Here is a 27,635-nt window from a genome sequence, read left to right as displayed (position 1 = left end):
TGGTGACTATTTAGTATGCTTCTTTTTTTTCAAATGCCAGCTAAACAGATCTTAAAGTATAAACTGAGTTAAAAAAAACCCCAAAGAACACTGTTTTTACCTCCTGTAATGGCCCATCAGGGACTGCAGTCTGTACCACATCATGTCTTAGTTTTCTCAAATGAAGAAGCTTCTCTCTGTAATCATTCACAGTTGCTGGCACAAGTTCTGCCTGGCGTAATATAGCAAAGACAGACTGACGCTCTGAGAGCCCGTCATCCTGAACAACCAGAGGAAACCAGGAGGCAGGTCAGTATTTTGATTTTCCAAAAAGAACATTAAATGTGAACAGAAGTCTAAAAAAGAAAAACTGGCATATATTAATGTTTTAAATTAAATAAGTAACACATTTTTTGAGTAAATGATTCATTCTTCCTCACATCATTTACTTTTTGGTAGATAATTTAGGTTTAGTGTCTAGCATAGACATGACAAGTAAAAAACAGGAAAGTAATTCTCAAAATCACTCAAGTTGATTGGCAATATTTGTTGAAATAAAGAAAATGTATATATACTTTCACTGTACAATTCTACTTCTAAGTAGAAGTAATTTCTACTTCTGGAAGTAGTCATTTGCGTTATTGAAATGTTTCCCTGAACAAAGATATCTGTGTAAGGATGTTCACGGCAGTATTATTAGAAACGCTGAAAAACTACCAACAACCCACCTAAGCATCCATCAAGAGGGAACTGGTTAAATACAATATTTTAAACTGTGGGGCACTATTCAAACTTCAAAAGAAATGACGTAGGGCTAGAGGTACGGATATGGAAAAACTTGCATGACACCATTTGTTTAAATTATGTGTATATATACAAAAAGTCTGAAAGAATAGTCACCAACTAACTGTGGATTTTCAGTGGTGGCCTTGATGAGGGGATGGGAATAAGAATTGCAAAAAATTGTTTTCAAACTTCGTGATAGTTATTTACACGGTATTTGAATTTTCTGCAAAATTATCATTTTGGAAAACAATACGTCAAGTTACATTTTTTAAAAGTTACCCAAAATGAACAGTTAAAATACCTCCATTAATTCCGGAAGCCGAACCTCAAAGTGGCTTAGGATCCTTATTGTCAAAAGCCGAATCTAGAGAAATTAAAAGGCATGTTTCAAATTCCAACATTTAAACATAAGAAACTGACTAAGAGTCAGTGAGACCTAAGTTTCATGGAATTATGAAAGATATACCACTTGTCAGAGTAATACATGTTTATTCTATTCCTTATTTCATGTTCAACACCAACCAATACCTTATTCAAATGGTACTTGGAACAATTAATGACCAGACTAGACTGAGAAGATAAGGTTGCTCATAAAACCGTGTTGCTTCTTTGAACTCTGACACTATAAGCATCTCTGTAAATAAGCGCAAAGAATCTGATTAAGCTTACAATTCCACTGAAATTAATGATTTTTATTTCTAAATAACATGTTCAGGTATTTCTATACACCTGAATGAGCAGTAGAATCACCTACAGAGCTTTGAAAAATCATGCAGATACGTCCCTTCCACCCTATGCCTGCAGAATCAGAATTTGGGGGTGTGGGGACCCAGAATTTATATTTTTAGTAAGCGCCTCAATTAATCCTGCTGCCAGCAGTTTGTAGGTCAGTGTTTAGGAATCACTGCTTTAAATAGAAACCACCCCAAAGCAGCATTTTCTGATTAAGGAGCTCTGACAACCACTGGCAATACACGTATAGAAAACAAAAGATGAGAGGCAGAGAGCACACCACAAAACCGTAGTACCTTGGATATGCCAGTTGAAATGTTTGCTCGTAACTTGGGAAGTAATTCCATTAAAGCTTCCTCTGAAAGTGGCCCCCTGCAGCCACATAAGGATAATCTCTGATAATAGAGATCAGCCAACAGCAACACAGATGGCTCCAAAGGAAACGCTCTGCAACGAGATATTTATTAGACCCCAACTGTACCATACACCATAGAGAACTTAGGCTATACTAGAAACCACAGAAAATTATCACTGATGAAGGAAACGTAAGAGGGAACAGGTGAAAGTTTTACGTGGACATTTAGCATCACTTGAGACATGAAGAATCTGAGGTCCAGCAACAGTGAGCCACACACTCAAGGACAGACACACAGCCAGAGGCAGAGGCAGGATTATAATATGGTATCTTGACTGAAGTCAAATGCTGTCTTTTCAATCCACATACTCATAAGTGACAGTGACATAGGGGGGATATATAATATTCACTGAGTGTTTTCCATGTGCCGGGTAGTGAGCTATGAGGGAAGCAGTACGGAGCAGGGGGCTGGCACGTCAGCTCCGGGGTAGGGCAGCCCAGGCTTGAAGCCAGCCCATCATCGTCATCATCCATGTAACCCTGGACAAGCCACTTAACCACTACGTGCTGTCCTCCAGCAAATATTTACTGAGTATCTACCATGTGCCAGTGACTTTTCTAGATACTGGCTAGAGCAGGAAACCAAGGAAAAAGTCCCTATCCTCCTGGAGCTTATATTCTAATAGGGGAAGGTCACCCACAAATAAACAATAAATAATAAGTATGACAGTGACGAGGCCAATGGAGAAAAGTGAATCAGGAAAAGGAGGCTGGACTGAGAGACTGGTGAGGGGGGGAGAGGGGGAGAGGGCGAGGGGGTGAAGAGGAGTGCTGTTTGACATGGGGGTGGTCACGGAAGGCAGAGACTGAAGGAAGTCAAGAAGTGAGCCAAAAGGCACCTGGAAGAAGAGCATTCCTGGCAGAGGGAGCGGTGATGCCAAGTCCCAGACAGGTGTGCTTGCCTATGTGAAGAGAATCAAGGAGACCGGTCCAGCTGGAACTGAGTGAACAAGGAGGAGTGGCTGGGGATGAGGTCAGAGGCCAGGGCCTAGATTACACGGAGCCCCGAGGAACATGATGAGGACTGCGGGTTTTACCCCGAGTAGGCTGGGTACCACGAGAGCAGGGTTTCTCAGCAGTGGCTCTGCTCACGTGGGCCAGGGGACTCTTTGTGGGGAGGCTGTCCAGTGCACAGCAGGGCGCTCCTTACCCACCACACTCCAGTAGCAGCCCCCAGCTGTGATGACCAAAAACGTCTCCAGAATGGCCCCTGGTTGAAAATCACTATTTCGGAGGGTTGTTGGCAAAAGAGTGACATGTTCTCTTTCACGGAAAAGAATCATCCTTGTTGTTGGGTACAAAACAGACAGCAGCAGGGCGAGGATGGAGGCAAGGAAACTCGTTAGGAGGCTACTGCAGTCATCCAGATGAGAGATGGAGGTCGAGACCAGGGTGGCAGCAGGTGCTGGGCAGCTGGGGTCCTGGATTTATTTAAGAACTCGCGTTCCCCCTTCTACAACGTTAACAGCACCTATACCTCAGGGAGTCGTTGTGAGGATTACAATAATAATGTACCGAAAGTACTCACAAGAGTGACCGGCACGTAATAATACAATAAATGCAATTTGTGTATTGTTATTACTGCACGCACAGTCTAATTCAACCTCCACGAGGGAAGTACTGCTACTCCCTTTTGAGAGAGAATAGAGTTGAGATTAACTAACTTACTCAAGGCTATCTAGCTAGTAAGTGATGAAGACAAGGTTCAAATCCAGGTTGTCTTGGCTGTGAAACCTCTGGCGTAACCAGTAGCTAGCGCAGCACCCAGCACAGAGGCCTCCATCTACAACTTTCACAAATGAAAACTTGCACGGCCACCCTCCAAGCCGATTCGCTCCTATTAGAGGTTTCTGGGCCTCCTAGGTTAAAAGCACCTGCCCGGGAGGCCAGCTGGCCTTCCACAGGGGACAGACAAATCCCACTCTGTTATGCGTACTTTTCTGTTTCAAAACCTCCAAAGATGCCTTAAATTGTTCCCACCAAAGAATACAGTGTGAGAAGTTTAAACAGAATGATTTAAAAAAAAAAAAGGGAACACATACGGAATATGGTAAGTAGGATGACAACAAAGAAAAACTCCTCCTTAAAAAAATTTAAAGCAATTCAATTAACAATAGAGAGACAGTAGCCTTGCCCAGACTGGGGAATGTACAGAGATTCTGAATTACTGCGCTAAGTCTCCTAACTGGTCTCCTTTATCCTCCTTCAGTCTCTTCTGGATATAGCAGCTTGAGTGATCCTACTTTGGCCTACGTCACTCTCCTGCCAAAAACACCTCCTGTGGCTTCCCCTTTCACTCGCAGTAAAAGCCAAGGCCCTACAATGGCCAAAGGTCAAACACTGCCTGCCACCACGCCCCCCATATCCTCCTCTCCTACTACCCTCTCCTCACTCCACTCAGCTACAATAGTTCCTTGCTGCTCAAGCAAGGCACCCACACAGAGCCTCGGCACTCACATCTTCCCTGGGTTTGGGACAGAGTGCCCCAGATCCCAGATATGCCATCCTCAGGGCTTACTCCCTTGCTGCTTCTGGGTTTCTGCTCAAATGTCTCCTTGGTGAGGCCTTCCCTAGTTAAACTGCTATTTGTCCCCAGCCTCCAGACTCTCCCTGTCCCGACTTTACTACTGTCTAACATGCCATATGTTTTACTTGTTTATTTTGTTTAGTATATCTTCTTGCTAGTGTGTTAGCTCCATGAAGGCAGGGAATTGTGTGTTTCATTTACTGTGTCTCCCAGTGCCAAGAATAGGGCCTGGTACATGAGAAAAGCAATGAATACTTATTGAATGAAGTAAATGAGCAAATCTGTTGTTAAAAGCATGTAAATAAAACGGACTAGACTCCAGAAACAGAAGCAAACTACTTTACAAGATTTTTAAAACGCCTGACCTTTAGAAAGGGTGCTATGCCGAGCAATGAATGGCTCCCAGTAACGGCCCTGTGCTATGACCCAAACCAAAATAAACTTAAAAAAACCAAAAACTGGATTGTTTTGGTATGTAGTAAAAGGACCACAGGAAAGTTTTCTGAAGAGCTAAGTGTGTCAAGCTGAGAAACACTGTGAAAGAAGGAGAAATGTGTATGTTGGAGCCACGGTGCAATGTCATGTGACCAGCATTATACACCCACTTCACTCTGCAGCACTAATTTACATACACAGTAAAATACCCTTTCACAAAGATGAATCTGTATTTAAAGACTGTATCCAAAAATGTTCTTATTTTAACTGGAGGATTTAAATCAATAATAAATTTCCTACGGGAATACAACTCAGGTAAAAAATAGATCCAAGATTTTGCCAACACAGAAGCCTTTATATTTCATTCATTATTAAGCTGAATGTAAGATATGTTTACTCACAATACTAAATTCTTCACACGTTCCACAGAAACCAGATGAAGAAGTTCAGAAGATTCTTCCAAACTTAGCAGAGTATTTACAGCTTGACAAAGAACAAATAAGTTTCCTTAAGGCAGAAAAACAGGAGAAACCACATTATTTCTTTGACACAATAACTATAGACATCTCATTTTATCTACCACTTGGTATTTATACAGAGTTCTTAAAGTGAATCTGTGCCTTCTAAAGGATTATCTGTCAAATGTCAGAATATAACAGAAAGGAACTGAAAAGAGGTTCCAAGTCTTATATTTTAACTTTCTTAAGAGAAAAATATATTCAGAAATAGAGAATAAAAATGTATGTTCCCTTCAACTGAGATGAGAAAATTCAATGGTTCTACCAACTGGTATTATCAAAATTAGAACTTTTGAGAATAGACTTAGACTTTTCAGAAGCTAAGAAATTATCTTTGTGTAAAACTCTTGTTGATTTTATGATTCCAATTTATAAGAAATCACATATCCAATGGCTACTACCTATAATTGACTCAATTTATATTAACTAGATAATCATTTAATCCTAGACCAGAGGTTGGCAAACTATGGCCCACAAGTCAGATCTTGCGGGTAGTCTGTTTTTATATGGTCGGCAAACTAAGAATGCTTTTCACATTTTTAAAGGGTTGTTTAAAACAACAAACAAACAAACAGAATATGCCACAAAGACTGAAGACTGAATGTGGCCCACAAAAGCTAAAATATTTACTGTATTGTCCTTTACACAAATATTTTGCCAGCACCTGCTCTAGTTAGAAAAGGGCTATCCAACAGAACTTCCTTTCTGCAGTGGTAGAAAGGCTCTATACTTCTGCCAAATGTACTCACAATCCAATTAGGTAGCCACTAGCCACATGTGGCTACTGAGCACTGGAAATGGAGCAGGTCTACTTTATTCTCTAACATGTCTGCTTAGTATCTAACACAGAACCTAGCAATTAATATTTAAATGAATGACTACTATACACGTGTTAGGAAAAAAAATACCATGCTAGAATAAAACAAAATACCTACTATTATTTGTTTATTTTTGTAGCAAAATTTTTTTTATTAATCTTATTTTGATCAAAATACCTACCTTTAAATTGCTGTTCTCAGCTAGTTGGGGGAGATGGACAAGTATACAATAGGAAATGGTGTTTGGGGCAGGGCAGTCTAATTCTGCCTGGATGAGTCATGAAGACCTTTCTAGAGGTACTGTGTCTGAGCTGAGTTTTTTTTTTAATTTTATTTATTTATTTTTGGCTGTGTTGGGTCTTTGTTGCTGCGCGCGGGCTTTCTCTAGTTGCAGCGAGAGGGGGCTACTCTCTGTTGTCGTGCGCGGGCTTCTCATTGCGATGGCTTCTCTTGTTGCGGAGCACGGGCTCTAGGTATGCGGGCTTCAGTAGTTGTGGCACGTGGGCTCTAGAGCACAGGCTCAGTAGTTGTGATGCACGGGCTTAGTTGCTCCGCGGCACGTGGGATCTTCCTGGACCAGGGCTCAAACCCGTGTCCCCTGCATTGGCAGGCAGATTCTTAACCACTGCACCACCAGGGAAGCCCTGAGCTGAGTTTTGAAAGCTAAGTACGAGTTCAACAAATGATGAAAAACCTAGAAAGGACTCCAGGCAGAAGGGACACATGTGCAATGGTAGCCAGAGGGACATACAAGAAAGTGTCTTGCTCTAGGTAAGCAAATGCCTGGAGCACAAGTGTATACCAGGGCTAGACTGGGCGTGGAAGACAGGAACAAGACACAAGCTGGGACTCAAAGTTGAGTCTGATTTCTTTGACCATGGCAGCCTTCTACTACTTCACCTTTGGACTCAGCAAATGTTCAAGCTGTCCTGACTTTGTCACCACATTATGAGGTACAAGGGTAACGCCTCCATCTCAGCCTCTTTTTTCCCTATTTACATACGGGGGTTCTGCCAGAACACAACGGCAGTACTATTCTCTGGTATCCATGTGTTTACAGTTACTCTGGGTGTGCCAGAAAAGACAGACAAGAGAACAAATGGTGATTGTAACTGACCTTTTCCAAAGCTCCCTCTGTCAACAGTCATGAAGAGTGACTCTATGAAGCAGGTGACTAGGGGTATCACCTTCTCTTTCTCCAGGGGTCTGTCCAAGAAGTGGGGAGAAAAAGGGAAATGCTCAAACTAGCATTCAATGGCTTTTTCATGAAATGACAAAAAATGGCTAATAAATGTTTTCATCAGCTTGCTAAAACACCTTTCACAATCAAACACAGTTGATTTTCTCACCTAATATGAGGTAACACGACAAGGGCCGCCCAAGACCATGAAAGGTAAGTAGTCTCTTTATTTGGGGGTAACTGAATTATAGATAAAAGATGATCTAATACTGAGATCTGTTCCTTTCCTCCCTTGGATCTGGTCTTCTTCTGCCTTATATTGGATCTAAAGGAAGAAAACATAAACAAATATTTAAAATAAGAGAGGATATAATCGCTCTTGCCCTCTGAAGTTTGAAATAAAATTGGTTCCTTTCCATGCATGGAGCATTAGCGGGAAGGAAGAAACTGGTGGTGACAGTTGAATACAAATAACTAAAGTGACTCATTACTGATTTTTCAGTGACAGACTTTTTCAACCCCATTGGTTCTACTTTCTTCTATTTTCTATTTTAATTTGCTTCATAACTTAAGCAACTCTCTTCCAGTTTTAGGTATTATTTCTGAATTTTGTGCTGATGGACATGTGTTTAAGAACTGGAGAGGTAATTTATTGGCATGAACTGACTTCCTCCATCCCCCCTTTCCTTTCTGACATGAATTTTACTGCTTCACAAATGTGTAGAATGATGTTGCAAAGGAAACACAGTGAATTTGACAAATGTTGCTAAAATGATTATGACTTAGAAGTAACTTTTGGACTTCCCTGGCGGTCCAGTGGTTAAGACTCCACTCTTCCATTGTAGGGAGCACGGGTTCGATCCCTGGTTGGGGAACTAAGATCCCGCATGCCATGCGGCCAAAAAAAAAGCAAGCAAGAAGTAACTTTCTCTGAGGCTTTAATCTGATAAGTGGTTACTCAACACTATTTTCTAATATGACATTCAGTTTTAGGTATCTGTTAACTTTGGCAGTATTCTTGTTTGCCTCTATTTTTGCCAATGAAGTGTACCTCAGTCCTATTTAAAAGACAGAAATCCAGTGGCAAGAAAAGTCATAGAAACAATAAGTAAATTGATCTGTTTTTATAATTAATTCTCCATGTCCAGTTTGGTTAACTTATTATGGAATAGAAGTAGAATATCAGGTTTTTATTCCTATAACTTTTTATCATTAAAGTTAACCAAAAAAGTTGCATTCTCTTTTGTTTCATACTTATCAGGATACTGAATGCTTGGAAATTATGAGAGATAACTAAGTTAATTTTACTGGTAATTTCTAAAAGTCACTATACCTTGATATACTGTCTTTCTAGTATTAACCACGACTCAATAATTGGCAAAAATCTTACAAATAAAATATTGAGATACTTTATAGAGATGAGTCATTAGTTGCCATGTCATTCCCCTGCTTCGTCACACCTGCCAATGAGCTCCTCCAATAAAATCCATACTCACCTCATCCTGTAAGGCCTTGGGTGATCTGACCCTCTCCTCCTTCACTCACTTCCTCTCATTCCACTCTCCTCCTTACTCAATGCTCTTTATCCACACAGGTTTTCCTTTTGTTCCTCAAACATACTGGGCTTATTCCCATCCCAGAGCCTTTGCAGGAACGCTTCCCTCTGCCTGGAAAGCCTTTCACCCAGCCTTTCTTTGCCAGGTTGGATCCTTCTACCATACAATCCGACCAAAGGTCCCCTTTCTAGACAGGAGTAGTGCTGCCTCTCTATCTACTCTGTCTCAAAGCCCTGTTTTATTTTTCTTTTTATCACTATCTAAAATTAACTTGTTTGTTTATCTGCCTCACATGCCTGTCCCCCCAAGACTGTCATCTCCCCCAAAGAAGAAACCTTTTTCTTTTTCATTATTATATCCCAGTGCCTAGAACAGTGTCTGATACAATAAATATCTGTCAAATGACAGAATAAATTTATCTTCTCAAGAGTCTTTTCACATCTATTATCCCTTTTTTTTTTTAAATTTATTTATTTATTTTTGGCTGTGTTTGGTCTTCGTTTCTGTGCGAGGGCCCTCCCCGGTGGCGGCAAGCGGGGGCCACTCTTCATCGCGGTGCGTGGGCCTCTCATTATCGCGGTGCGCGGGCCTCTCATTATCACGGCCTCTCTTGTTTCGGAGCACAGGCTCCAGATGCGCAGGCACTAGTTGTGGCTCACGGGCCCAGTTGCTCCGCGGCACGTGGGATCCTCCCAGACCAGGACTCGAACCCGCGTCCCCTGCACTGGCAGGCAGACTCTCAACCACTGTGCCACTCGCCTTAAGTTAATATGCTTCCATTTATTAGGAATGATAAGGGAACTGGTTTCCTGATCTATAATTTCTAGAGGCACACCCACCCAACTATTTGAAAAACAGTAAGCAGAATCCTCTCAAATATTTATATAAACTTTGTTTCGACTTCCAAAGAGTATGTACTGTTTTTAATGAAATTGAGAAAGTAATCCATAGACCTTTTAACAATTCAAACAATGCAAAGGTTTATAATCTAAAAGCTAATAGTCACTTCTTTCTTCTCTTTACCATCCTCTTGTCATAAGCAAAGGTAACAGTGTTGTGTCTCTTTGGGAGTTGTCAATTCTCCCCAAATTGACCTACAGATTTAATGCAATTCAAAACAAAATCCCAGCAAGGTTTTTTTTTTTTTTGTAGACATAGACAAGTTTCTTCTAAAATTTATACAAAAGGGCAGAGGACCAGGAATAAATGAAACAATCTTGAAAAAGAAGAATACAGTGAAAGGATTTTTTTTTAAGATTTCCATATTTGTTTTATGCTATAGTAACAAGATTGTGGCGTTAGAGGAGGACAGACACATAGATCAATGAAACAGAATAGAGAGCCAGAAACAGTCCCACACATTTATGCCCAGCTGATTTTTGACACAAAAGCAAAAGCAGTTCAGTGAGGAAGAATAGCCTTTTCAACAAATGTTGCCAGAGCAGTGGACATTCAGAGGCAAAAAAGGAAACTTGACCTAAACTTCACACCTTATATAAAAATTAACTCAAAATGGATCATGGACTTAAATGTAAAACATAAAATGATAAAACTTCAAAAAATAGGAGAAAATACTTGGGACCTATAGTTAGGCAAATAGTTCTTAGACTTGACATCAAAAGCATTATCCATAAAAGGAAAAGTTGATACATTGGACCTCATCAAAATTTAAAACTCTGATCAGTGGGACTTCCCTGGTGGCTCAGCAGATAAGACTCTGAGCTCCCAATTCAGGGGGCCCGGGTTCAATCCCTAGTCAGGGAACTAGATCCCACAAGCATGTGGCAACTAAGAGTTCGCATGCCACAACTAAGGAGCCCAAGTGCTGCAACTAAGGAGCTGGAGAGCCTCAACTTAGGAGCCCATCTGCTGCAACTAAGACCTGGAGCAACCAAATAAATAAATACTAAAACAAACAAACAAACAAAAAAACTCTTATCAGTGAAAAATCTTGTTAAGCAAAGGAAGACAAGCTACAGACTGGGAGAAAATATTTGCACCATCACGAAGCAGACAAAAGGACTTGTATAAGAATATATAAAGCACTCTCAAAACTCAACAGCAAAGAAACAATCAAATTAGAAAATGGGCCAAGGAAATGAACAGATATTTCACTAAAGACAATATGCAGATGGCAAATAAGCACATGAAAAGATGTTCAACATCCTTAGCCCTTAGGGAAATGCAAATTAAAACCACAGTGAGATAGATATCACTATATCCTATCAGACCGGCAAAAACAAAAAACAGTGAAAATAACAAATGCTGGTGAGAATGCAGAGAAACTGGATCACTCATACTGCTGCTGGGAACGTAAAATGGCACAGTCACTCTGGAAAACCATTTGGCAGTTTCTTATAAAACTGAACATGAAAAATAAAACGAAGCAACAAACAAAACTACAACAACAACAACAAAAAACTGAGAAACAAAAACAAAAACCCTAAAACTGAACATGCCCTTACCCTATAACCCAGTAAGTCCACTTTGGGGCATTTATCTCAGAGAAATGGAAAGCTGTGTACATGAATGTTTATAACAGCTTTATTCATAATAGCCAAAAACTAGGAATGAACTAGTTATTCCTTCTAACAAATGAATGTTTAAACAGACTGCTACATCCATTACCATGGAATACTACTCAGGAATAGCACACCAAGATGCTCAACATAAAAAGGAATGGATTACTGACGCACACAACAACTTACATGGGTCTCAAGGGAATTGTGTTGAGTGAAAAAGCCAATCTCAAAAGCTGTACTGCATAATTTATATAATATTCTTGAAATGACAAAATTGTATAAATGGAGAATAAGATTAGTGGTTGCCAGGAGTTAGGGATGGAGTGGGGAGTGGCAGGGTGAGTGTGGCTATTAAAAAGTAGCACGAGAGATCCTTGCAGTGATGGTATAGCTCTGTATCTTGACTTTGGTGGTGGTTGTGAATAGACATGAGATAAAATTGCACAGAACTATATATCCATATACATACAAACACAGAGATGAGTGATGTAAAACTGGTAAATCTGAATAAGGTTGGTGGATTGTACCAATGTCAATTTTCTGGTTGTGATACTGCAGTAAGCTTTTGTATTGGGTTAGCCAAAAAGTTCATTCAGGTTTTTCCATAACATCGTGCAGAAAAACCCAAACGAACTTTTTGGCCAAACCAAATAAGATGTTGCCACTGGGGGAAATTAAGTGAAAGGTATATGGAAACTCTCTGTCCTATTTCTTATAACCACACGTGAATATACAATTGTTTTAAAATAAAAGGTTAAGAAAATTAATAGTGACCTCTTTCTTTCACTTACCATCCTCTTGAAGTTAAATAACCTGTTTCTGTATCCTTTCACATGTGTTCCTATGCTTACATATACTTTTGGTTTTAACTTTGCAAAAGGGGATCATGTGCTCTTCTACAACTTGGTTTATTTATTTTTTTAAATTTATCTATCTATTTTTGGCTGCATTGGGTCTTTGTTGCCGTGCACGGGCTTTCTCTAGCTGCAGCAAGTGGGGGCTACTCTTTGTTGCGGTGCGCAGGCTTCTCTTGTTGCAGAGCATGGGCTCTAGGCATGCGGGCTTCAGTAGTTGTGGCTCGCAGGCTCAGTAGTTGTAGCTTGCGGGCTCTAGAGAGCAGGCTCAGTAGTTGTGGTGCACGGGCTTAGTTGTTCTGCGGCACGTGGGATCTTCCCGGACCAGGGCTCGAACCCGTGTCCCCTGCATTGGCAAGCGGATTCTTAACCACTGCGCCACCAGGGAAGTCCTACAACTTGCTTTTTTCACATAACAATGTATCACGGACATCTTTCCAGTTGATACATGTAGATCTTCAGTTTTTACAGTATTCTGAATGCATTATTTTTAAATGGGTAATCCTACCAAGAATACAGGGAATAAAGACTTAGAACTTACCCCACTGTCTGTTCTGAGAAAAGCAGAGGGTACTTCTCAATCGCCATGGAGCCAGTGGTGGGAGGTGCTGCTTTGTTCAGAATGAGTTTGGCCAAAATGGCCAGAGCTTCATCTTTGACTGCAGCGTCATCAGTCAGGAAGCAATTCTCAATATACAAGAGAAAGCTGGGTAGAAAAAGCTAAAAATAAGAAAGAAAATCACACTTATTAACAACAGATATAAATTTCAGAACACCTAATGAAGAGAAGATTCTAACACTTCCACAGAGAAAAAAAAGAGATCATAAATAAAGGCTCAGGAATCGTAATGACATCAGACCTCTGCAAAGGAACAGTGGAGGCCAGAAGACAATGGAGCAATGCCTGAAAAACTGAGGGAAAACGACAGAATCTAGAATGCTGTACCCAGCGTACTGGTGATGTAGTTTGAGGAGAGAATAAAGACACTTACAGATGCACTAAATCTCAAAATTTTACTTCCATTCACCCTTTCTCAGGAACCTCTGGAGAATGTGTTTCATCAAAATAAGAGAGGAAACTACAATAAGAGAAAGACACGGGACCCAGGAAACGAGAGAGGCAAGTCCTAGTATGACATCTGTGCAATGGGCAGAGAAAGCAACCTGTTCAGACTTGAATGGCTCTAGGAGGAATGTCTCCAATAAAGAAAAAAGAAAAACAAAGAGCTGCCAAATGATCTGCCAGTGTGCCACGTGAAAGGCATTCTATGATGCTGTTGGCAGACTCACCAGCAATTTCAAGTTTTTAAAGAATGAGGCAATTGGCAACTTCAGGAAAAACGAAAGGGTATACAAAAAAGGAAATGTAATTATAAAATACTCCTTGATTAAAGGGATTAAGTATTTGATGAATATGAATTCAACCAAAATTTATGATGTAACTCTGTTGAGAAGATGAGAAGCGTAAAGGAACTAGAAATCCACCTACCAAGGAGGAAGCCTACAGATGAGGACTAAAACTAATGAGTCAAGGAAAAGCAGTACGTTCAGATGATTTAAAAATATAAAGTAAATACTAGAAAAAAATAGCTAAAAAATCATTAGATGTGCTTGTTCCTGGTGAGGAAGATGGGAGTGGGAATCAAGTGAGTGCCTTTTAGCCCCGTGCAACCTTTTAAACAACATACATAGAGTACTCTGATAAAAATAAGTTTTTAAAAAAAGACCACAGGGAACAGGGGAGATGGAAAAGATGCAGCTGCTAAGAAAACCAGAGAGAAATAAAGAGCCCTCACTGGGCAGGAAGCAACAGGGCTAGGACATGTATAAAGAAGTGTTTTTCTGAGACAAATGAAAATATATATTATTAAAGACTAAAGGGAAAAATGAGAGAAGAGATACAGAGATTTCCATTAAGTATATTGTAGAATCACCAGTTAGAAGGAGTGGCAAATGTTTGATGAGGGTGAGGGGCAAGGATAAAATAAACTCAGGATTTGATGAGAAAGATTTCTACCTCATTCTATCAGGTAGCAATTCATTCTGTAGCAATGAAATGAATTCATAACTCTCCTCCTATGCAAACTGTTTCAGAAACTATTTTCTGTGCTTCAAATTCACAGTTTAAGTTCCTTAAGCCATTTTTTTTTCAAATTTATCACATGGTTCTATAACTTCCTAAAAGATTATTAAAAAAACAAATTGGTTACCTAGTATCATTTAAAATGCTTAGCATGTGGAATAAAGTTTCACATATGACCTAGAACTGGAATATAATTACTTAAAAAAAAAATACATGAACTAAAACATCAAATACTTATTCTGTTCCTTTCAAAAAACAAACAAAATCACAGGAGTTTTAAATTGATTATTTTATCGTGACAGATTTAAAACAAAACAAATCCAAGACTTAATATCTCACTCACCTGCTCAAACTGCTTCATAGCAAACATGACTTCCGAAAAACCCAAAATTAAGCATCTTTCAAATCTGCTCTCAAAAATCTGTGGACCACAGGCAAAGAATAGTAATGTAAATACAAAGAGAGTACTTTCCCATTCCTGAAAATAAAAACATCTGAAACCTTCAAGGTCCTCTAACTTGCAAGCAGGAAATGTGGGATGCTTGATACAAGTTAAAATAGTCACGGAAGGCAAAAAGCACTGGATTGTTGAATTTGCCACTGTGCAGATGGACACACCAGGTGTGAGACACAGGCACTGGGCCTTCCTCCTCGGGAAAGAAGCTACTAGAGTAAAGGTATGGTGGGCACACTTTAACCAGTATTCTAAGTGCTCGGCCTTCTCCAAAGGGACTTACTTACAAATGCGAAGGGTACTGTGTTTCTAGTGATTACCCAGGGCTTTGCCTAAGAGCTGCTCCATTCTTTCCCAGCTACAGAGAATTACAAAAGGGCAAGTAGCACGACTTTACACCTTCCTCTAAACTTTATACTGTTGCACTACATGAAGCTAGGAAGAACCTAACTGATCTATTTTCAATTCCACTTCCCTCCAATTTATCTTCTAAACTCACTAAAATGCCAATCTCATTAAATCATTTCCCTGCTTAACATTTTTCCAGGGCCCTCCACTACTTGGAGGATAAAATCCAACCTAACTTTTCAAAGCCAAGCAAAGCCTTGCTGATATACATCACACTTCATGTGTCCATGTGCCCAGCAACATAGATTTTTGAACACATTTTTGCCATTCTCTCTCCTAGAGTTTTTAACACCTTCTCTGACTGGCAGACTGCTATTTAACCTTCAAGGACTATCCAAAATATTAGTCCTTTGAAAAGCTTTCTCTGTCCCTCAACCCCAGACAGAATTAACCTTTATGTTTCGACGTGACATAAATAGATTGATTCAACAGGTTTTAACTACATACTCCCAGGGCCCCACTTCCCTAACAATAAAAAATCACAGGCAGGACTTCCCTGGTGGTGTAGTGGTTAAGAATCCGCCTGCCAATGCAGGGGACATGGGTTCGAGCCCTGGTCTGGGAAGATCCCAAGTGCCGCAGAGCAACTAAGCCCGTGCGCCACAACTACTGAGCCTGAGCTCTAGAGCCCGTGAGCCACAACTACTGAGCCTGTGTGCCACAACTACTGAAGCTCGTGTGCCTAGAGCCCATGCTCCGCAACAAGAGAAGCCACCGCAATGAGAAGCCCGCGCACCGCAACAAAGAGTAGCCCCCGCTCGCCATAACTAGAGAAAGCCTGCACGCCGTAACAAAGACCCAGCGCAGCCAAAAATAAAAATTAATTAATTAATTTTTTAAAAAAACACAGGCAAAAATAAATAAATAAATAAAATAAAGGTGTCCACTCTACAATATCTAGTCCATAGCCTGAACTTGGTTAAGTAAATATTTGTTTGGTGAATATTTGCTGAACAGATTTAGCTTTTATCACATTTTGTTTTGCTTATTTCCATTACAGCACGAGATTCACATCTCCTTAACAAGATTATAAATTCCCTGAAGACAGAGCCTTTGCCAAGCTTCATTTGTATTCCCCAGAAGGCTTACTCAACGCTAAACATAGTATTAACTACTCAGTTAATATTTGCAAAAGTAAATTACTTTTTCTATGGTTTCTTTGATGAGGGTCCCTGGCAAGGAAACATTTTCACCTAGGATCAAAGCAGAAATTACATCCAAGAGGGTCTCCCGGCAAGATGTGGAGAGATGGGCTATTTGTAATGTTTGAGACAATACCTGTAAAATAAAAGGAAAAACAATGCACACTTAGCAATCAGCTTCTAATGAATAGGCTCTAAGCAAATTAAGTTGGGAACTCACTTTACAAACGTCAACAGGTTTGGTTATCTTTGATCCATTTCCATGTTTTACAAGTATCAGATATGTTTCTAACAACCTTTTAAACTGTTCAGAGCTTTCCCCACAGTTAGTCTTGGTTACTTTTGTATGTAGATCCAGGAGTGATTCCTGCAAACGAAGAATTTATAAGAAAGAATAACCACCAAAGATCAAACTCATCTGTTAACTTAATAATGAAAATGTTGTGTGAAGCAGTTCAAATTTTCACATTATTTTTCTGTGAAAGAAAAAGACACATTTACTGGGAGTCACTAATGATAACTGCTAGCATTTCTGAATGCACTGTTGTAAGTTCTTTACAAGTATTTCCTCATAATCCTCACTGGCAGGGAATACTATTATCCCCATTTCCCAGATGAAAAAACTGAGGACCAGAGACTTAAATTTTCCCAAGTCACACTAGCAGTAAGTGACAAAGCCAGGATTCAAACAGAGGCCTCTGGCTCCAAAGCCTGTGCTCTTAACCACTATGCTCTACTGCATCTCAAGATATCAAAGCAAGTAAAAATAGTACAGGGGAGAGAGGGAAGGAAAATCCTAGTAAGTGTATAAAAATATGATGACAGGGCTTCCCTGGTGGCGCAGTGGTTGAGAATCTGCCTGCTAATGCAGGGGACACGGGTTCGAGCCCTGGTCTGGGAAGATCCCACATGCCACGGAGCGGCTGGGCCCGTGAGCCACAACTACTGAGCCTGCGCGTCTGGAGCCTGTGCCCCGCAACGGGAGGGGCCGCGATAGTGAAAGGCCCGCGCACCGCGATGAAGAGCGGTCCCCACACCGCGATGAAGAGTGGCCCCCACTTGCCGTAACTAGAGAAAGCCCTCGCACGAACCGAAGACCCAACACAGCCAAAAATAAATAAATAAATAAATAAATAAAGTAGCTATAAAATTAAAAAAAAAAAAAAAAATATGATGACAACAATTATAAAATACAATCTCCAGGAGTGATCTGCTAAATTAAGAACAACAATCAACTCTTAGACTCCTAATTACACACAAATACTTAAAAATCAGAACTCACTTGCAAACATTCAAAAAATATACCAAAATGTTCCTTGTAGATGTAGAACGCTGTGGATTTGACCATGTTTTTGAGGGTTTCTCCAACTAAAATCCATGGAAGTTGAGTTTCTGTTTCAGTAACTGGTCCTAGCTTTTGCAAAATTAGCTTCACTGCCTGTGGGAATCCAAGAATCATGAAAATGAACATGCACACTCTTATTCTCAAGTATTACATTGGTATTTCCCTCTCTGATTACTCCCCACTCTGCTCAAGCTACCTTAAAATCTGATCCAGGATAATCAAGGATATGGCAGCTCTGGTGGTTAACTATGTGTCCCAAAAGAATTTCCAAACTAGGATGGGGAATTTTATCACACAATACCCCCCCGCCCCCCATCGATCAATTTATGTCACCTTCTAGCATCCAGGATGAAGAAGAGAGCAGTGATTTTTTTAAATTTTTTGATTGACTGATTGATTTTTTAGTTCCCCAACCAGGGATTAAACCCGTGGCCCCTGCAGTGAAGCGCAGTGTCTTAACCACTGGACCACCAGGGAAGTCCCAAGCAGTGATTTCTTTTTAAATGAAAAATACCTAATGACCCAGGGCCTACAGTAGGTAAGCATTGTTTTTAAAGCCCTAACGCGCCCCATTGAATGTTTTCTATTTATTCTAGGCAATCCTCTCTCCAGCTCGTCTGTGTAAATCTTATCTATTTTCTTTTAATCCCTTTCACATAGATTCAAGGAACTCCTCCCAGTTATTTACCGTCTCTGTACAGGAGTGAAACATATTTCTAACTCCTTTGCACATTTCAAAGAGCAACTGTCCAACTCCTTCTACTTTTGCCGGATGTTCATCAAGATCAAGAAACATTAAATTGAAAAGTGCATTTTTATCAGAAACCTAAAACACAAAATGCAAATGGAAAACTGTATTTACAACATAAACATATCCTAATGAATAATTATTATTTGCTATTCTAAAGATTCATATTTAAACGTAATTAGGATAAAAATTCTAAAAGGAATAGTGACACTTGCAATGATTTCAAACTGCTGCAAGAGTATATTATCACTTGTAACGTCACACAAAAGAGTGATTAATTCATTGGTATAATATGAAGGTATGTACCAAGAAAAACTACATAAGGCAACATTCTATCTTTTAAAGTAAATAGTATGCTTATATTTTATGAGTATAAAAGAATTTAATAGCAATGTTTTTGTTTTATTACAAAAACTCTATTAAAAACAAACACAAATGAAACTATACAATCAGTTCCTTCCAGGAAATTTTTATAAAAATTTCTGTTAATCTCACTGTTCATGCACAGACTGACTTGAATTAGAGAATATATATATATACACTAAGTAAGAATAAAAGAGTGACCCACCCCAATTATTTCACATTAGTGAGCAAAAACCACCTTATGGTGAGATAAACTCAAAACAGTAACAGGTTTCTCTTTATATAAAAAATATTAGTCCATAATAACTATATTATAAAAGATGTCTGCTTCTGTTCATCAGATTCTTGAGGATTAATGAGCAATAAACACATAAATGATCAAACTAACCTTTCTCATCAAAAAAGTAAAGCTTTCAGCAGCAAAATTTCTTATATGTAGTTTTCTATGAGCCAGGAGTGTACTATACATGCTATAAATGAGAAAATAAGACATGTTTAATTAATCATCATTTTAATAAAGATGTACTACATGTTAACTATATGCCCAACACTGTGCAAGGTATGCAAGAAAGATGCAGCAGGTTTAATAACATAAGCAGTTTAAAATCTCATTCGATTACCACGACACCCACATGTCAAACAGAAGACTGAAGGTCATAGACATTAAGAATCCTAGGATTGGTGGCACTGGTCTTATAGGAAAGACTATGAAAAGTTGAAACTTGTAGTGATCCCTGAACGACAGGAAGAATCCAGGTGGGGACTGGAGTGCATATTACCAGAGATCAAACCAAGAGCAAACACGGGGTGGGCAGAAGTGATCACAGTCAAGGGATAACAGAGAGGGACTTCCCTGGTGGCGCAGTGGTTAAGAATCCACCTGCCAATGCAGGGGACACGGGTTCGAGCCCTGGTCCGGGAAGATCCCACATGCCGCGGAGCAACTAAGCCCGTGTGCCACAACTACTGAGCCTGCACTCTAGAGGCCACAAGCCACAACTACTGAGCCTGCATGCCACAACTATTCAGACCTGTGCCTAGAGCCCGTGCTCTGCAACAAGAGAAGCACCGCAAGGAGAAGCCCAGGCACCACAATGAAGAGCAGCCCCCGCTCGCCGCAACTAGAGAAAGCTTGTGCGCTGCAACGAAGACCCAACGCAGGCAAAAATAAATAAATAAATAAATAAATTTTTTTTAAAAAGAGAGATATCAGAGAGGCTGGTCTGTCTAAAGGAAGAAGGATGATATGGGTGGGGAAGGCAGCTCCAGATAAAGCTGCTCAAGTCAACAGGTGGCTTTGAACACTAAGCAAAGGAGTGGGGACTCTAGCTTACATTTAAGTAAGCACTTACTATGTTACTTCATCGAATCAGCACAACGACTCTGTGCGGTAGGAACTATTATCCCCATCCTATAGATAACGAAATAGGGGCAGAAAGGCTACGCAATATATTCAAGGTCATACAGCCATGCAGCTATAACTAAATAATGACTCATATAATCACATTGTTTCAACTGGTCTCCCAAATGGAAGAAGAGCATGGAATATATCTCTCGTAGTTCTGCCATATTCCCAGCACCTAATTGTTCCTTGGTCATGGCAGGTACTAATAAGTGTTGGCTGAATAAGAAATGAATAGTTTCAGAAAGAGAAATTGGGCGCCAGTATAGGGTGATATAAAGGAAGAAAGAAGAGGCTGGCAGTCCAACTAGGAAGTTATTCAAGTCATAAAAGCCTGGGCAAACAAGGGCATGAAAGAGGGCCAGTGGCAGAGGGAAATGACAATGGAGGAACCCAAGAGACATTTCAAGAGTCCCTGCAATGAAACCAAAGACCTTACAGTATCCACAAGGCCCTTTATGGTCAGGGCCCCTACTACCACATCTCTGACATCGCCTGATTACTCTCCCCCTGTACACGCTGCTGCACCACCCAGGCTTCCTCACTGTTCCTCGCTCATGCCAGCCCCACGCCCAAGATGTTCTCCCCCTGATAAACTTCATGAGAAGAGGGATTTTTATCTGGTTTATTTGTGAGTGCATCTCAAGCCTGATACACAGTGTACAATAGTCACTGAATTGAGTACGTGAATAGCAGAATCAAGAAGATGTGAAGTCCTTGAAGACAACTGGGTCAAAGATGCCGCTAAGTGGCCAAATCTCAGTGATGGGAAGAATGATGGTATCACCATTAGAAACTGGGCGACCAAACAAAGCCTGGCATTGAGTACATATTTACTGAACATACAAATGAATGAGAAGAGCTGGCTTGAACAGGAATGTGCAGACTTTGATTTCAACAACAGTCAAGTGAAAATATCCAGGCTGTTGAAGATGTCATACTGAAAGCAAATAAATTTATAACTGGAGAGCCTGACTCAGGAGATATAAAAGTAACAGCAGAAGTCATGAAACCAAATAAACTATATATCCCCCAAGATCTTGCTGGTCTTTAATGAAGTAATCTCGGTTTCTAATACGTTTTACCAAAATCTTCATAGAGAACTAGTAAAGGTCAGAAAAATATTTCTTTCTCATTCCGTGTTTAAAGGAGGGTAGAGTGAAGGGAGGTGGTACAAAAACAAAATCGACAGTCCTATCCCATATCCATACTTATACTGGGTTGGGGTAAAAGGTTAATCTTACGTGTTCCTGTGCCAATTGAAGTATGTAGAAGTAATCAGGACACCAAGTAGAAAATTCCATTAAGTCCCAGATTGAAATAGATTACAAACAATCTTTGCCTTACTTTAAACAAAAAGCTGGTACAGAATTCATTCTCTTTCCCTGTCCACACTTACTTACAAATACTGAGTGTCTCTTTTGGCTTAATCAGTATTTTAGGGGCTAGGAAAATGCAAATATTTAAGATGGGGTTCTTGAAGAGTTTATAGGTTTATAGAGGACACCATTACATTAGAACAAACGATTATAACAGAAGTTGTGTGACATAAGTGGTATAGAATGCCAGACGTGTTCAGAGTACAAACCTCTGACTTCTGGACAAGGTGCCCGGGCATGTATGTGGAAGCTATGGATTCAAGTCAGGCTTTGATGGTGGGGGGTTTGATTTCAATAGCTGGAGATAAGAGAAGGTCAGGTCAATGCAGACTGATGGAACAGACTATGGACCACTTTGGCTGGAGAACCAACTTTTTATAAGAAAATAATTAGAGACTGAGCTGGAAAGGAAGTTTGGCGTCAGACTGAAGACAGGGAAAAGGCAATTAAAGAACATATTAATTAAAGTTAGGTAGCCATGTCAGCAGGTGCCAGTGACAGGTATTATGCATGTTTTCATTAAATACAGATAGGAGTCAGAAAGTCTCTGCTGGTTGTCAGTATCAATAAAAACTGCCCTTGACCAAAAAATTAAAAATTAAAAACTTAAATGCTAAAAAATATCATTGTAGAAGAGGATCATTCTACTTAGGGGATTCAAGCACACAGTTGTTTCCACAGAGGCAATCTTGACTATTCGACATATGTGTATCGCTTTTGCTTTCAAAACTGATGCAGATGGGGAGCAGAACTGACTGCAAATGGGCATGAGAAATCTCTTCGAGACGATGGAAATGTTCTTAAACTGCATTGTGGTGATGGTTGCATAACTTTATAAATATACTAAACAGCACTGAATCATATATAAAATAAAATAAAATTTTAAAGCAAAAAAAAAAAAAAGAAGAAGAAGAAAAGAAAAACCCATGTGAGAGAGAGAAAAGGTCACCTGTATATATTGGACATGTCCTTCACCATTAGTCTCCACAGGTATTTGTACAGATAGGACAGCGAGGTGAAAGCCCATTCTAACAACTCTGTGTCCTGAGTCTCCAGGATTGAAGTGATAGTCAGGAAAAAATCCTGAAAATGGGGATAGAAGTCCGTCTGCAGATCTCGTGCCAACTGTACAACTAAACTGGATGAAAAAAATAAGGAGAGATAACTGATTCTGATACATGTAGATCAAAAACCAAATACTACAAATCTGTTTCACAAATGATAACCTATCGCCTATGATGAAAGGATTAATTAAAGCTACTAAACCAAGTCTCAAGAGAGGTATAAAATTTTTCACGTTTTAAGAGTTGAGCAAAGAAATCAGGCTAGAGTTTGTACCTTACATCACAAGTTATAGTCAATCATTCCTATAGTGTCAAAGAAAAATCAGATTCTTGTAAAAGTATAAAAAGCAAAAAAGTATACCTCTAAGATTCTGCTTTACAGTAATGTACTAATATTTTCATCTAACGAAAAAAGGTAAATTCTTGTTTCTAAATTACAAACACCAGATCTAAAGCATATGTAGCTATAAAACAACCTTTATTAAAATTCAGATAAATGTTGTTGCCTTTCTTTCAACATGCTACTTACTCCAAAAGGGGTTGATAGGCATAACTGTACTTGACTTGCAGGTGAGTCTTCAAACTCTGAACTATCTCATTTTGATGATAGACTAGCTGATTGAAAGACTGGCATTTGTTAATAACTTCTTTGTAAAATTTCCCTGGGTGGGGGAAAAAAAAAAAAAAATAATAAGTTCTGCTTTTCCATCACACCAATATTTAGCTGTTTTGACCATATATAGTACAAATGATGGGTGAATAAAATAGAAACAAAATAGAAAATACCAAAGTGCTCCGTAAGGTTCAGTTCTCTCCACTTCAGTAGACCCTCGAAAAAGTAGGTTTCAACTTCCTGCCAAGATTAAAGCAGTCCATTAATCAGACAACTCAAAGAAAAACTATAATCAAAGTAAATAAGAATAATGATATATTAATACCTTAAGACAGTGATGATAGTCAAGAGTTGAAAAACTCCTCTTAGTTTTTTTTTAAACAGGGCATTAACTAACACACCTAAAAAAGCAATCAGGTGTAAAATATGGGCAGAAGATTTAAAACTATGTAATAGTCACACTAAAAAAAATTTTTTTTCTGTTTTTCACAATTTTAGGCCAAGAAAAATGTTGACTCTTAAGTTCTTTCATTCTGCTTTTGGAAATATGAATTGCTACAACCTTATAGAGAAGTAATCTGGCATTTCTATTAAAATTAAAAACACGTATGTCCTTTGATCCAGCAATTCCCTTTTTGGAGATATTTCTTATAAAATTTGTAAATATACAAGTATAAAGACATTCATTCAGCTTTACTGTAGTGGCGGGGGGAAACATAAAAAAGCCTAAATATCCAACAAAAGGAAAATGGTTGGTATACATATTATGGTCTGTATATAATAAGGTATATTATGTGGCTATTAAAAAGAATTATATCTATTATTAAATTAGAAGGATGTTGATAGTATACTTTCAAAGTGAGAAAAGCAAGTTTCATAGTGAAGTATATGGTAGGAACCAATTTTTCTTTAAAAAAAAAAAAAGACCTCTATAAGTGTTTGCACACATTTATAAGAGAGAAAAGTTCTTACTTAGATGACTACCAAATCATCACAACTGGTTACCCTGACTCCAGAACAACTGGTTGTTCTTTCCTCCACATTAAAGCCAGAGAGATCTAAAATTTACAACTAATCATGTCACACATTCCCCTGCCTTATAATCCTAGAATGACTTCCCATAGCTTCAGGATAAATCCAAACTTAGCTTAACATATGAAGCCCTTCATGGGCCTTGATTATCTCTTCAGCTTTATCTCTCACCAGCTACCCCCTTCGCCCATCTGCAGTCACCATCAACATAAACAAACATCCCACATGCAATTATAAGCATACTGAAATGCTTTGGAGTTTCTTGAATGTGACATGCCCTCTTTAGCCTCTGTTCCTTTATAAAGGCTTCTTCCTCAGCCTGAAACAGCCTTTCCTGTTCTCTTTGCCATGCTAAAACCTATACAAACAAGATTCAACTCAGGTATCACCTTGTCTACTTCACCTTTTTTGACACCTCGCCTTACACCCTCACAGAATCTAGGTTAGGATCCCTTCACGGTGAGTTCCCAAAGCATTATGTGCCTACCTAGATAACATCATTAACACACTGAATTCACATACTGGAGACAAGGCATTCAAAGAGATAGTGAGCGGAGTCTGACTAGAGTCAAGTGAAAAATAGTAAAAACTGACGTTGAATCCCTAATTTAAAGGCACGTTATACAGGACCTTAAAAGGCTGGCAGAGAAATAATGACCTGATGCAGCGAAAACAAGATTTTTGAGTAGAGGTGTGACCGAGTTACAGCACGGTTAGAACTGGAAAAAATTATGTGGTTTAGCTCCCCCATGTTTTTTAATAAAGGAGGAAACTGAGCCCCAGGAAAGTGACTTGCTCAAAACCTCTTTAAAATTGTAGTTTCAGGAATATGGATCTGTAGCGGTGCTCGGAATGCGCATGGGAAGGGAGTGGCTGGAATCAGAAGTCACCTGAGAATCAAGTATATTTTCTAACACCACATCACCCAATAGAACTTTCAGCAATGATGGAAAATGTTCCATATCTGCACTTGGTCAGTATGGTAGCAACTAGCCACATATGGCTACTGAGCATTAGAATTTTTAATTTACTTTACTTTAAATCTGATTTGTTATGTGTGGCTACTGTTTGAGACAGCACAGGTCTAATGCATTTCATGTTCATAAAAAAATGGCTTGAGAAACAATTCACTTCAAAGAGAATCTAAAAAACCAACTATGAATACTTGAAGATCAGCTCATTTAACATTCTCTTACCTCATCATAGCTTGCAGTTCTATCAATCCGGTGAATAATATCGATATTCACATTTCCCAATCGTTCAGCAAACGTAAGAAACTGCGGGGGAGAAGTATATTTACAATACATCCACATTTTATACTTATCATATCTTGAATATCTGTTTGAGTGCTGTATAACAATCATATGTGGACAATTTCCTTCTGGAAGTACAAAGTTTATAGGTTCAATGTGCCTCCTTACGTTCTATCATTAGAAATAATGTTATGCTTCGCTTTCAATTTCAGAGTTGTATTTTCAATCAATCATAAAATGTATAACTGAGTTTTACAACTAGAAGTAGACATCGCTGATAAATCACAAAAGATAACTTTAAAAACAAACTGAAAGACAAATGCACTGCACTACTGTACGAAGATAATGAAATATTTCTATGGATATATTTGCAAAATGTCATTTCAAATAAAATTTCCAGGCTAGACTGGTGGATTGACCTAGGTAAAAGCTAGCAACGTGGCCTCGCCAGATCTACTGCTAGGTTTCATACCCTGCTGCAAGTACAGGATCTGGCTAAAGTCATGGCAACAACAGTGTTTTTAAACATATACAGACCTACGGCTGTAGAGTAACAAAGAAACTCTCAAGGAGCAAACCGGGAAAGTGGTGTAGTAGCCAGTAGCTGGAAATCACTCACCTCCTCCCACCGGCCCGTCCCCCATTCGGTCTTCAAGGATAAGAGAGCAGGAAAGAATTCCTAAGCAGTTAGTTTGTGACACTGAATTTAACTCTGGCCTGAAGAGAAGTCTCAGCCAGGCCAGACGCCACAAAACATGGGCGAAATCTGCAGTTGAAGCTTCCTTCCCCATCCCATATTTACTACACCCGGAGAGAGAGAGAGGCTCTTTTGCTAGAGCCTCCGGACAAATGACTTCCGCTCGGCCCAGAGCTCTGTAGCCCCGGGAGTCCCGCTCAGAACTAGTCCCACGGCCAAGTTTCTTCACTCACCCGGTAAGTGTTCTCGATCTTGTGGGAAACTGGCTTTGGCTTCATGGCTGCAGAGGGGCGGCGGCCCGCGAGGATCTCGGGAAGGGTTGAAGGGATGCTACGGACTGTAGACAAGGGAAACTGGCTCCCACACTTGCACTCCCACGCTTGCACTCCCACGTACTCAGACTCTTTCTCACGTGCGGCTTGAGTCCCTGGGCGCCGCCATGTTGGAGACGGGGAGCAGGCTGAGCGGGTCACGTGGGCGGAAGAAGCGGACGGAGCAGGCGCGCCCGCCCCCTGCAGCCGGCTGGAGACTGGGAGGCTCTGGCTCAGTGGGTGTGTGCGTGCGGAGTTTTTTGAGCTCTCCTCAGTAAAGGTTTATACGAAAAATGTGTATTTTTATCATAAAAGAAAACATGCCTGTCATCATTAACAGCCAGCAACTACTACCTCTCACTATGTATACTGCACCAGGCAAAGCTCTTTACATTCATAATTTCACAGTAAAGCGGATCGTGAACGTTGCATGACTACCGATGAGGTACATATTTCTAAGTCCCTTTGGCATACGGAGAAAGCAAGGATGTGCAGCCGGTAAGTGGCAGTCTGGCAGAGGTCACTGAGTTCCAATGTCTGATATTCTTAACCACTATTTTTCCATTTAAAATTGGAAAGGAGTTTTAAAGAAAACTCATGGTTTCATGCACAACCAGTTAACGTTTTGGTATTTTCCTACCATTCTTATGTCCTGTTGTTAAACGTAATTATACAAACAGGTGTGTGTGTGTGTGTGTGTGTGTGTGTGTATGTTTTTTCACTTATTCAACAAATATTTCTTGACAGTCTGCTATGGGCCATGCTCTGTTCTGTGAGCTGAGAGACTAATAATATTAATAATAATTTTGTTTGGAAATGTTTAGTCTGAGGTGCTTACATCTTAGATAGCCAAGAAGAGATATTCAGTAGACAAATTGAATATATTCCTGCCTAGAGCTCAGTATAGAGGTCAGGGCTGGAGGTGTGACTTAAATACACTTTACAGAAAGTGTGAAGTTATTTAAAGCCATGGAACTGGATGAGATGTTTTAGGGAGAGAGTGATGAAAAGGAGGACAA

The 27,635-nt window shown here is 39.7% G+C and overlaps 1 protein-coding gene across 2 annotated transcripts in view; it reads right to left on the bottom strand.

Moving 5' to 3' along the window:
- UTP20 (UTP20 small subunit processome component) overlaps positions 1-26,760 on the bottom strand; it is a 93,195-nt gene extending 66,435 nt beyond the window's left edge. Inside the window, exons 1-18 of one of the 2 annotated variants that reach the window (XM_059936747.1) lie at positions 26,539-26,760; positions 25,552-25,632; positions 23,497-23,563; positions 23,240-23,372; positions 22,596-22,784; positions 19,254-19,335; positions 18,443-18,580; positions 17,692-17,847; positions 16,630-16,776; positions 16,411-16,545; positions 14,749-14,826; positions 12,864-13,042; positions 7,560-7,715; positions 7,328-7,416; positions 5,276-5,381; positions 1,794-1,944; positions 1,067-1,129; positions 101-259 (exon numbers count right to left, since the gene is read on the bottom strand). In XM_059936747.1, the coding sequence (XP_059792730.1) occupies positions 101-259; positions 1,067-1,129; positions 1,794-1,944; positions 5,276-5,381; positions 7,328-7,416; positions 7,560-7,715; positions 12,864-13,042; positions 14,749-14,826; positions 16,411-16,545; positions 16,630-16,776; positions 17,692-17,847; positions 18,443-18,580; positions 19,254-19,335; positions 22,596-22,784; positions 23,240-23,372; positions 23,497-23,563; positions 25,552-25,632; positions 26,539-26,583 (2,154 nt within the window). In that variant the 5' untranslated portion in view covers positions 26,584-26,760. The remainder of the gene's footprint in view (positions 1-100; positions 260-1,066; positions 1,130-1,793; positions 1,945-5,275; positions 5,382-7,327; positions 7,417-7,559; positions 7,716-12,863; positions 13,043-14,748; positions 14,827-16,410; positions 16,546-16,629; positions 16,777-17,691; positions 17,848-18,442; positions 18,581-19,253; positions 19,336-22,595; positions 22,785-23,239; positions 23,373-23,496; positions 23,564-25,551; positions 25,633-26,538) is intronic. The other variant, XM_059936748.1, reaches the window with a different exon arrangement.
- Between the last annotated feature and the right edge of the window lie 875 nt (positions 26,761-27,635).

This window comes from Balaenoptera ricei, chromosome 10 (assembly GCF_028023285.1).
Source record: "Balaenoptera ricei isolate mBalRic1 chromosome 10, mBalRic1.hap2, whole genome shotgun sequence".
Lineage (NCBI taxonomy): Eukaryota > Metazoa > Chordata > Mammalia > Artiodactyla > Balaenopteridae > Balaenoptera > Balaenoptera ricei.
Note: the sequence above shows the minus strand (reverse complement) of the source record. Positions and strands in the feature narration are given on the sequence as shown.